The sequence below is a fragment of the Salmo salar genome, chromosome 16 (assembly GCF_965601325.2).
Source record: "Salmo salar chromosome 16, fSalSal1, whole genome shotgun sequence".
NCBI classification, from domain to species: Eukaryota; Metazoa; Chordata; class Actinopteri; order Salmoniformes; family Salmonidae; genus Salmo; species Salmo salar.
The window spans coordinates 72,747,329-72,759,809 of NC_138306.1; the positions used below are offsets into that span (position 1 = coordinate 72,747,329).

General features: G+C 42.6%; 1 protein-coding gene across 1 annotated transcript; it reads right to left on the bottom strand.

Moving 5' to 3' along the window:
• Positions 1-8,764: 8,764 nt before the first annotated feature.
• Positions 8,765-11,760, bottom strand: LOC106574539 (helix-loop-helix protein 2-like). The gene is made up of 2 exons (XM_014150491.3): positions 11,131-11,760; positions 8,765-10,379 (listed from the first exon to the last, which is right to left on the bottom strand). The coding sequence occupies exon 2, from the start codon at positions 10,349-10,351 to the stop codon at positions 9,968-9,970; it is 384 nt and encodes a 127-aa protein (XP_014005966.1). The 5' UTR covers positions 10,352-10,379; positions 11,131-11,760; the 3' UTR covers positions 8,765-9,967.
• Between the last annotated feature and the right edge of the window lie 721 nt (positions 11,761-12,481).

A 12,481-nucleotide genomic window follows, 5' to 3' on the forward strand; every position in this document is an offset into this window, starting at 1 on the left:
GAAATGCTTGTGCTTCTAGTTCCGACAGTGCAGCAATATCTAACAAGTAATACCTAACAATTCCACAACAGATACGCACAAATCTAAGTAAAGGAATGGAATAAGAATATATAAATATATGGATGAGCAATGACAGAGCGGCTTAGTTGTGCAATTTAGTTTGTAGATAGTATAGAATACAGTATATACATATGAGATGAGTAATGCAAGATATGTAAACATTAAAGTGTCATTATTAAAGTGGCTAGTGTTCCATTTATTAAAGTGGCCAATGATTTCAAGTCTAAGTAGTCAGCAGCCACTCTGTGCTAGTGATGGCTGTTTCACAGTCTGATGGCCTTGAGATTAGAAGCTATTTTTCAGTCTCTCAGTCCCCGCTTTGATGCACCTCTACTGACCTTGCCTTCTGGATGATAGCGGGGTGAACAGGCAGTGGCTCGGGTGGATGTTGTCCTTAATGATCTTTTTGGCCTTCCTGGGACATAGGGTGCTGTAGGTGTCCTGTAGGGCAGGTAGTTTGCCCCCGGTGTTGTGTTGTCCAGACCGCACCACCCTCTGGAAAGCCTTGTGGTTGTGGGCAGTGCATTTCTTCGCGGTGGAGGCTCTGGAGCGGGACGCTCAACCCACTTAAATGGCTCCCCTAGAGCGTGATCTCCTGCCGCCGACCACGGACTGGGGACCCTCGCAGCGGGCCCCGGACTGGAGGGCGACTCTGGCTGCGCCCGGCTGGCGGGCGACTCTGGCTGCGCCGGACTGGCGGGCGGCTCTGGCGGCTCCGGACTAGCGGGCGGCTCTGGTGGCTCCGGACTGGCTCTGGGCGCAGGCACAGGATTCACCAGGCTGGGGAGACATGCAGGAGGCCTGGCTCTGGGCGCAGGCACAGGACTCACCAGGCTGGGGAGACATGCAGGAGGCCTGGCTCTGGGAGCAGGCACAGGCTTCACCAGGCTGGGGAGACATGCAGGAAGCCTGGCTCTGGGCGCAGGCACAGGACTCACTAGGCTGGGGAGACATGCAGGAAGCCTGGCTCTGGGCACAGGCACAGGACTCACCAGGCTGGGGAGACATGCAGGAGGCCTGGTTCTGGGCGCAGGCACAGGATAGACCGGGTCCTGGAGACGCACTGGAGGTCTGGAGCGCACGGCCTGCACAACCCATCCTGGCTCGATCCCCACTCTCGCCCGGCAGATGTTAAGAGTTGGGATGTAGCGCACCGGGCGCTCAACGCGTACTGGGGACACCGTGCGCTCTGCCGCATAACTCGGTGCCTGACCAGTACCACGCTGCCTCCTGTAAGCACGGGAAGTTGGCTCAGAATTCCTTCCTGACTCAGGCCAACTTCTCGTGTGCCCCCTCCCCAAAATATTTTGGGGCTACCTCTCGTGCCTGCTGCGCCCCCTTGCCTCATACCACCGCCTCTCAGCTTTCGCTGCCTCCAGTTCCTCTTTCGGGCAGCGATATTCCCCAGCTTGTCTCCATGGTCCCTTTCCGTCCAGAATTTCCTCCCAAGTCCACGAATCCTGAACCCTCTGCTCCTTGTTCCCACGCTGTTTGGTCCTCATATGGTGGGTAGATCTGTAACGGTCGTCGTGAACACAGGACCAAAACGCAGCAGGAATATGAATGCTCATCTTTTTAATATTTAAGAAAAGTGAACACTTACAAAATAAACAAAACAACGACTACACAGTTCCATAAGGCAAAGTAGCTATACAGAAAACATCTACCCACAAAACCCAAAGGAAAAACAGGCTGCCTAAGTATGACTCCCAATCAGCAACAACGATATACAGCTGTTCCTGATTGAGAGCCATACCCGCCCGAAACAAAGAAATCCCAAACATAGAAACACGGACATAGAATGCCCACCCAAATCACACCCTGACCAAACCTAAATAGAGACATAAAAAGGCTCTGTCAGGTCAGGGCGTGACAAGATGAGTGATTAGCAGTGCAGTCCATTGGACCTTAGAGAGATATAGCAGGGTGTAATGAATACTCAGGGAGAAAAAGTTGTAGATTCACGCGCAGAGCGCAACGTGTTTATTTTGCCTTCACAGAAGGCAGGAATCATGGTCACAGGCAGGCAATGGTCATACACAGGTTCTCACAAACAAGCTAGGAAAAGGCTAGAGTCAAAATGAACAATACCTCACAAAGGCACAAACAGAATGAACTGAATTAAATAAGGAGCTGATGAGACCAGGTGAGTAACTAACACAGGTGAAATCAATGAACAAAAATGAAAGACAGGGCTACGTTCAAGAACACAAAGAAACAGAACACAAGGTTGACTAAGAAAATAAATACAGAACCTTACACAGGGTGCTTGGTTCCAGTCAGTGAAAGACAACAATGAGCTCAGTGAAGCCTTAGCTCTGGCTCTTAAAGGTGTAATGTAAACAATGTGGGGGGGGTTTTCCCCTCAGACCTCCAGAGCTTCTATGCCAGTCGAGGTCAGATGATGTAAATGATGTGTCAGTCTGCTAAATACCCTCAGAGCACCTCATTGGCAAGGAGTCTGCTCTGAAGACCAATCGATTCTGAATTATTTCACCTCTCCCCCAACCAGATGCGTGGAACAGGAAATACTAGGAACTGTTCCAAACGGGTTTAGTGTATTATTCATTTATAATACAAATATAAATAAAATCTAACGCAACAAAGCTGCTGAGCAGGGAGATAACATCATGTGATGACAGCATGTGTATTTTGGCCTCTTCAGCTCCCCACCTCCTTAGCAGAGAATAAATGTCATGACCAGGACATGACCCCCTGACCCTTCCTTTCTGTCCCTCCTCACTGAGGGCCATGCAAACACAGAGGCTGGGGAAAGGAGGTTAAACTGACCAAATAAATATCAGTTACTAGCAAGTACATAATGTTATTCTAAGGTTCAATGAATGGCGAGGTTGATAAAAGTGGATCATCGAGGTTATTTATCTGTATATTGATAGAAACACGAGGTGAAAACAAAAAGGCATAAGACGACCAATATGCTCCTACAACTCACTCATCACACAGTTACATCATTTAGCAGACAGTCTTATGCAGAGCAATTTACAGGAGAAATTAGGGTTAAGTGCCTTGCTCAAGAGTACAGACAGATTTTTCACCTAGTTGGTTCTGGGATTTAAACCAGCGACCTTTCAGTTATTGGACCAAAGCTCTTAACCCCAAGGCTACCTGCCGCACATTAGTCAAGGTCGATCCCTGATACTATATGACATGTTTGGTCAATAGCCTGGACACCTCATTATAACAGAACATTAAGTTGTGCATTTGGTTTTCTCAGATTTTAAGGTTAGTGCGCCCCGCTCTGGCCATGTAAGAGTAGTACAGTTTCATTACGGTATTATGTGCAGCACTGCACAAGCGGTTGTGCTTTTGTGAATTGCCATTGGGATACTGAGACCACCTTATGTTCTTGTTTTTAAAATATATTGGGGTTTGAGATAATGTTTTTGTTTTATGTTGGCAAGGATAGATAAATAACACAACCTTTACAATTGAATAGTTTATGTTTTTACTTCAGTTTTATACTTTGATAATCAACACGTGAACCATTTTGTGTCATATCTTGCAATTAAAAAAAAAAAATCCTACAGACCATCTTCAACTAATTCGAAACACTGGCTAACAGCAACAATAACACGCTATATTGGCTATTTATTATCATTGCAAGTTTGCAAACAACGTTTTCTTGATGTTCTCAAGTAACCATTACTTCATTAAATAGGACAGCATAAGTTGACAAAGAGACCCGTCCCCTCACCAATCAATCATTTTGAGTGAAAGCAGTGAATCTGATTAGACAGTTCTATGGATGTGCGAGACAAGCTCTCGCATTTAACTAGGCACGCGTGTGGTGAGTCACAGCATCCACTATCAGGTTTTGCTTTTATTCATGAAGGTAAGCGTCGCGTGCAGATGGTCTCTATTGAGCATGCAAGGTGGGCCCATGAGATCATTAAATTTAGTGTCCGGAAGATGGATGGATCCCTCCCCGAAGACACACAGTTTATGAGTTTAGGGATTTTGGTAAAAAGAAAAAAAGAGAAATTAAAGCATGTAAAATGAAGACGAAGTGAAAAGAGATGCAGCTTATGAGACCACACACACACACACACACACACGAACACACATCAACAAGAATGTTATTTGGGCTGACTTGGATTCTCCAAATCGTCTTTTACCTAAATGAGATATTCTCACTGCAATTTCATTCAGTGTGTGTGACAAATTATTTGTATTTGTTTATTTTGAATTTAGTTTGCCTGCTGAACCATCGAAATGTGAAAAATGGTTGTGCTCCTTTTTTATTGGTCTGGGCATGTGTGCGGGCAAGAAAAATTATAATGAGATACGTCTATGCTTTTCGCGCAGAGTTTTTTTTCTCTCCAGTTTTTCTGTCCTCCATGTTATTTTAGATTGAACGTTTCACATTTCTATTTCGATGGCCTCAAATGCACCACCAGGACTAAAAAAGCATTATTTGTGGTCAGAAATAATCAAAGTATTGTTAATCCTTTTAAACCTGGAAACATCAAAGACACAACAATTGGAAAACAAATCGTAAACAAATTCAAAGCTCATGAACGTGGCATATTAACGTGCCAGATTGGGACGTGTAGTATTGGATAATGTATGCATTGCACACACACCTTATGACATGTCCACTGTACAGATGGTAGGAGCGTGAGTCTGAATGAGAGCGGGACCATCCAGGGCTGCTGACGCATTGTGAGGGCCGCGACGCCTTCAATACCCAGAGTTAATGAGAACAGACTGACTCGCTTTTTTTCACCCTCCCCGTTTCCATTCATCTCTTCCCGTGTCTCTCCTCCTCCTCTCCTCTTCGCCTCTCTGCCCGTTTCCATCTGTTTGGAGACAAAGGGCCACGAGCCAGCTCGAGCCCTGGGACCCTGCTGGTGAAGTGCGCAGGGATAATGCGTCCCATCCCGTGGGTCGCATTTCAACACATGGACCTGCCTTTGTCCTGCTGTGTGCTGCTCGCTGCTTAAAGGACCCACACACACACTTCACAACACACACCTCCGATGGGGAGGAGGAGAAGAGTAGAGGAGGAAGCAGGAGTGGAGGTGGAGGATGGGGGGGGGGGGGGGGGGGGGTGCCTTGAACATTGATAATTATAATAATATCAAGAGTGGAGAGAAAAAAGGTAAAGGATAAAAAAACAGAGCGGTACAAACCCTCAAATGCTGTTCCTCTATCCCTCACACAGGGAACATATGGCTGTTTGTTGTCATATTTTTTGGTCCCTAGCAAATTCACACAAAGCTATCAAGCCCCTTAGAATGAAAGAATGTGTGTGTCGTCCCACTCCAGGCTTTAAGGGAGTCTACCTGAATGATGAACGGGAGAGGAAGGCCGAATGTTGATAATGGTCATAGTCATCCCAGGCCGTCTGCACACTTCCTGACATATGGTCACTTGTAGGCCTCCGCCATTACATAATCCACGGTGAAAAGGTGGAAGCAATATGGCTCTTTCTCACACACAAACACATATGCACCGGTCACACTCGCAGTCTGTTCACTGCCTACAGCAGTTTGGGCCGAGGCTGTCTGTTTGCCTGTCTGTCGGTTTCTCCCCTCTCATGAGTTTGTAAAGAATAAATTGAAGGGGGCCGATGGCGGTGCAACAGAACCTTTTGGGATGGGGAAGGGAACACAAATGGTCTTACAGTTAATGCCCGTACAGATGGACTGTCTACTTAGTAAGCTTGAACAGAAGTCTGAGGCTAAGGTTGGCCAGAGTGATGCTGGTTGGTTTACTATCTGGGGAGAAGAGAATATATTCACCATGTGAAATATCTCTGTTGGGAGACTATGGCAGGCAAAAACATGTATAGTATGAAATACTCTCCATTGTACAGGGCCATGCCAAATTGAACACAGTATGTTTAATTAAATCCCATTTAGAGAATGTTAATGTTGCTAAAGAAACAACAAGAGGGATTCATTCAAGTAACTGTTTAATAGTCTACCAGCAATTGAATTAGTAATTCCAAGGATGGCTGGTTTATATGAGGTCAAATGTAGGAGAAGGCAATTAGAGAAATGATAAAGGGCCAATGTATAAGAAGCTTTGACTGACTGACTGACAGACAGACATACTGTATTCGAAGGACATCTTTCTGCATGTATAGAGCCTTTCTGATGACAAGACTAGGAGAGACCTTGGACATGACAAAAACCCATTTCCCTCACTTCTCCCCAGATAAAGAGATACAAAGCAAGGCCCCACCACCCCTTATTACAGCAGCCACCTGAGGATAGTGACAAGGACGTGGATGAGGAGGAGGAGGAAGAGGAGGAGACGTTGGAGGAGGAAGTGAGGCATGATGGGAAGGGACCAAGCTGTTTTATTTCTGTGTCTCAAAGGTCCACGATCCCAGTATACAGCGTGGTGCTTTACATCACGTTGCCCGTGTAAAGGGCCTTTGGGAAGATTTCAATCGCATACTCCTGGCATCCTTTCTCTTTCCTCGTCTCCTTCTCAAAACCCATTGGAGGAGAAGGTCTTCCAGAAGGAGATGAGAGAGGACGTTAGGAGGTATGGAATTGAGATCTTCCCTTTGACTTTTCCCTTGGTTCCATAGATGCCCTGAGAGAGAGAGATCATAGGGTTTATGGGTCATCAGTACGCGTGACACACCTGCTCTAAACCAATTTGGAGATGCCTCCAACCATTCATGAATGAGCCTATGCAGGTTATAAATGAGTCTGCCATGGTGGTGTAGGAGCCATTTTGGCCTTCCTATGTGCTCATTTCATGTGTTGTGTATATGTTGTCTGTACAGGGATGTTTTTTTTTTACTTGTTTTGTACACTAGGGGCATGCTCACATTGGGGTTATGGGGTCACTGGTCACATGGTACAAATGTAACCAGGAAGTGTTACCCCAAGTGAGAGGAGAAAGGATAATGTTCTTACCATCTCACAAGAAAATGCTTATGGAATACACTTCATCTGTATTGGAACTCTGTAAAATATGCAATAAATGTGAACAATAAATCAGAACATGACCCAATCAAAGGGGGTATACCCATGAGTTCTCAATTGAATGTATGGACCACAGCTGGATCAGTGAACTCCAATCCCAACGCTCTGTTTTAACGTTGAGAAACAGTAATAATCCTCGCTTGCAATACATCACTTTCACATCGGGGAGAAAGAATATTTCAAACACCCAGTTTAGAAAGTTGCACAGCCCCCAGCCAAGGTAGGAAACTTCCGCCCCATTTATGCTCCATTGCAGACATTTGAAGCAGAAATCGGAGGGGTGGAAGTGTGGTCTAGGTTGGAGGCAGTGTTCTTGAAAATACAGCCGGGTGCAACTTTCCTAAACTGCATGCAGTAAGTGTATATTTTGTATTTGAAAATTATTTATCGCTCAATATAAAAGTTTTGTTCCAAATGTTTCCGAAACTTGTACAGCGTGCCAGTGGTATTCGCGTTTAGACAGAGCATTTGGGAAGCGTCTGGACATGTTCCTCACAAGGCTGAAGAGAACGTCCAGTGGTTGGTTTAATGTAATGTAATAGAACTGGGGTAATGAATAAGGGCTAGGCCTACATGTCATTTCTCTGCTTTAGTTTATTGTGAATGAATAATCTTCTGAAGGCAGAAAACATCTATAATCTTAAAGGTGTTCATAATGCAAGTAAATCATATAGCATCAAAATGATGTAGGGTGCCCACTGTCTTGCACAAAATTCTCCATTCGTTTTCCCCTCGTCACTGTTAATAATATTGACCGAAGAGATCCCCCCGCTCATCTCAACGAATTATTCTCGAACAAATCGCCTAGGGTTTGTTGACATACATATTTAATGTTCATATCACAGATATTTATTTACTTTTGTATATTCATTTATTCGTTTGTTTATTAAATATTATTCGATTTAAGCGCAAAAACACCATGTGCAAATGTTGCGCCTGATCTAACCTAAATCATGTAATTGCACTAGCTTAAGCTAATGCATTGGCCTACGTTATTAGACCACAAGCCTTAGCAGAATTGATGTCAGTACATCAGAAATAAATACAAAGATTTGGATATTTGCTCATATTTGGCAGTATTACATGGATGTGCTTGCTCGCTCATAAATTTCCATCTCTCCTCCATCCCCTCTCCCTCTCTCTTTCCCACGGGAGGTGCCAGACGGCCAGTAATTTGGTTGTCTTGGCTCGTCTGGAGTAACACCTGCCCCCTCTCTGGGGAGAGCGCCTTTCAGCCAGGAGCTAGCGAGGAGCAGCACAGAATACATGCACAGCGAGAAAAAAACACATATAGGCTATATGCTCTCTTTGCTTGCTTGACCAGTGCCTAAATCGTGTGTGTGTAAACAGTTTCAAAGCAGCGGGATATAGGCTCACACTGACGTCATTTAATAATACTGTATATGCCTATCATTCGAATTTGGGGGGGATGAAAGATATAGAGGCCTGTCAATCAAGATCATTTCGGAAGTGTAATAGGCCAGGCTACCATCGTGCTTTTCCTCCAGGACGACAGCTGCTGTTTAAATATTGAAATATTTTGTTATCAAGGCCATTGCACTGTCCATTTCATTCATATTACTCCAATCATTATGCAAGGGATTTTCTCCCCTGAGCAACTGGCCGACTAATTTCAACGTTGTGTGACTATTTTTGGAAAGGAGATTCCCAAGTAATTATTCTCAGTTTTAGTCTCAATAAAATTACAATTAAAACAGAAAAGCCTCAATACCATGTATTTCTTTCCCTTTTTTAATCAAAAAACACCACCGGAAAATATAAAAAATGCGTTCATTAAAAATCAGCTGTCACAATAACTCTACTACAAAATATCTGCATAAAGCAACAAGTACACAACCCTGAAGAGACAAAAAATCTTTGGATAGAAGATATGTTTTTCTTCGCTATAAAATTACTTATTATGTTTTTTGAGATACAAAGCAGAGACAGATATATAAATAAACACCTCTAGCTTTTAAGGAAATAAAAACAGTTAATAGAAATCAGACTATTTTGAAATGATTTTTTGGTCACAGCAAAAGAGGTTTGCCTCTGAATTGTAAGGTGATATCAACACAAACGATGTCATTCAATTATATTTTTGCTTTTTATATCCGGTTAGTCGAATTAAAATTGTGTGGATGTTTTTCTTTAGTAGGCTAATTCGTTTTCAGTGTATTGTTAAGTTTTGATTCACTTCCTTCCCCTTTACACTTAAGGGAACTAAACGAAGTTTGACGTTTTATGAGTTTACTTAACCCAACATGATTAAGTGCTTATCGTTGCCTGATAGACAATAGACATGACATGAATAAAAGTATATTACACTTAACGTACTAATTCAATAAAAAAAAAACGTATAATACAAAAACAGAAAGTGCCATTTGAAGAGCAACAACATCATTTTCGAAGTTCAACATCACAGCCTAAAATATACATGTATACAATGATACAAACAATGGACGTTTATATAAAATACGTTAGTCTATTATAAACATAAATAAATAAGAGAACCTTCAATATTAACACATTTAAATAATTCCACCAACTTAAATAACAATGATGAAGGTCACAATTGTACGCGTCATAAGTGGCACTAATGCATTAATGCATTTGAACTTGTTCTCCTTTATGGAAACATCAACTATGCTATGTCTATAAAGCAGCTATATCATTCCGTTTACATCCATTCTTTCGTTCATCTGGGTTACCCAGCCTCACCAAAACGCAATACCAAACAGGCATTTCTTCAAAATCATGGATAAGTAGGCTGTAGGCTGCAGACTCCTTCTCCCCCCCCCCCCTCCCTTTTTTTGTACTTTCTGGCAACTTTCATGTATCCCCGATTTCACAAGTGACATATCACCCATATTTCTTTCTGGTCCCTCCATTCTCCTTGTCCAATTCTCCCATTTGAAAATGTATCTCACTAATTTCAACTAGACGTCCAGAACGTGATTGAGATAGGAGATATAGCATATTGCAAGTCTGAGGATCTCGATCTTGGAGAGTTTCTTGTCAGGGGGAAGGGTTGGCAGCAACTTTCTCAGTTCAGCGAAGGCCACATTGAACGCTTCCACGCGGATCCTCTCGCGCGTGGCGTGGGCCGAGCGGTACTTGGCCGTCGCACGTCTCCTCCGTCTCTTCTCCTCCCTGCTGAGGGTCGGTTGGGCCAGCGACCTCGTCTTCCCCTCCCCCTCCATCGGTTCGTCGGACAGGCACCCGACCTTGAGGTCGTTGAGCACCGACTCTGCGTCGGATTGTCCCCATCCGAGGTCGGAATCAGCTTGGTCTGGACTCAGCATCATTTTCAGTCTTTTCATATGTTTTTCAGTTCGTATCCAAAAAGAGCTGGAGAGAGAGAGATATTATTGATTCATTTAGTATTATGTTGTGAACACAATAATACTTTTTCCTTCAATATAATGATTGGGAGTAGTTTTTGCATCGCTGTCTTGATATGACCTGTCACAGAGGGTAGATGATAGGCAGACCATAATCATAAAATAGATCATTTAAGATCAAGTGCCAAAGACTTAGAAATGTGATAGTCTTAATGGAAATTGCAAAAGCAACAGACAGTGATCGGAATACTGTAAATTGTAATAGGTTTTTGCACTTCTATTTTTTCCAATGCATAATTTATTATACAATGATTTTTGTTATAGAGCATTAAATATTAAATATAGGCCATTTTCTTTTCACTTATGTGTCAGTTCTTATGATTTGTTTTGCCGCAAACATTGCGTTTTTCAGAATATTAAAGCAAATTATGGTAAATATTGAGAGAAATCATGCAATTCAAATTAACATATTCCATATTCAAAGTCGTCCATCTGTCACAGTGAGATGAACACATCTGCTTGGCTCGAGCGGTATGACTTGACAGCATGGAACAACATTGAAAGAAGGCTAAAATTGTTGACATCTGCCGGACATTGAATTCGGCCACACAAAATGTTGTTGTATCAACAATGCAGTGGAAAAATACGAGCTGTGTACTTTGTTGTAAATATGTAATACAGACCTAATAAAGAAACGGTCAATACCTCGTATACATTTTTTCTTATTTCTTAGGCCTACTCGTTAATTGGACACTTACCTTGACAAACAGTTGAGAGACACAACTGTCTGATGATTCTTGATAGCTGTTGGAGTAAACTCCAACTCCAAATTAACTCTGTGCTTCCCTTCGTTTTTTTTCACAAACCATCTTATTTAGTCCAATTCATTACAGGAATTATAGGCTACTGTTGACAGCCTTATAACATTAATCGCTGTTTACTTTTGGAGATTTTGAACAGTCGAATCAAACATACAATGTTGTTTATCTCAGAACCATCTAATTTCAAGTTGTGGTATATCACTTCGTTGGGAAGATGATAGTATAGTTGATAGTATAGTTAACGACTATGTGATAAATATTTCTGAAGATAAAAATCTTGTGCCTTGTGAACACCCAGCTGGGAAACAATAGATTGTTGTGTCGATAAGATCTCGCTGAAAGTGCAGATATTTGTCCGTTCTTCTTGATGGAGATGACGGTGATAAGAAAGGCCCTTGTGCACCGTGTGCCAATAGTCAGTGCATTGAAAAGCCGAAAGATAATCCCTTCCTTTCCACTTCTGTGTTTTCCGAACGTTCTCGGGTCCAGCGCGCGGCTTCTATGAGAGATAAGATCCAAACGATCCCAACTAATAAAGGCTTACTTGAGAAACGTAGGGATGGAATATATTTGAGGAATGGTATTGTCTAACACCGCCCCCTCCCTCTCACCTCCCTCTCTCTACTCACGCCTCTCAGCCCTCCAGTAGTCCCTCTGGGGTTAGTGGGCAAAGAGGAACCAGAGATGAGTACGATAATGGATAATAAGGACTTTAAACATTTAGATTTTTTTCTCCAGATTAATTCAAATTCTGACCTATACAATAAAAAAATAAAAATCTGCATATTTTTAATTAAATGAATATATAAGCAAATCAACGAAAAAAATTACTATTTTATTGAAACAACAAGTAAGGTTGGTTTACATTATAAAAGGTGATTTAATTGGCAAGTTATTTCACTTCGAGACTGAAACTACGTATTAGGCTATTAGGCCTTAAATAATTATATTACATTGAGGTTGAAACAGGTTAAGGAAACGTGACGTTCAGAGCAAGAGGTTCTACATTACAAGTCTAACATGAATTCATCAAATCAAATACATTCACTGTATTTTGCTGATTTGTTGCTATTTGGTCCATATCTCCTACTCGGTTTTTATTTCGACAACTCTAGTCCGATTTCTGACCATTAGATTGTTCTATTATAAAAGACAGGGCCACCACTATTCCAACCATAGACATAGAATCCAGATTCTAACGTCGCCCCTCTGTTGTCAGCAGATGGAACGGTCTACAGTTTCTCTTCAACATCAGACGGCAGCATGTAGACATACCAGATCTACAGCG

Excerpts from the sequence above, each read along its gene's own strand:
- LOC106574539 (XM_014150491.3), bottom strand. The coding sequence starts at position 10,351 with ATGAAAAGACTGAAAATGATGCTGAGTCCAGACCAAGCTGATTCCGAC.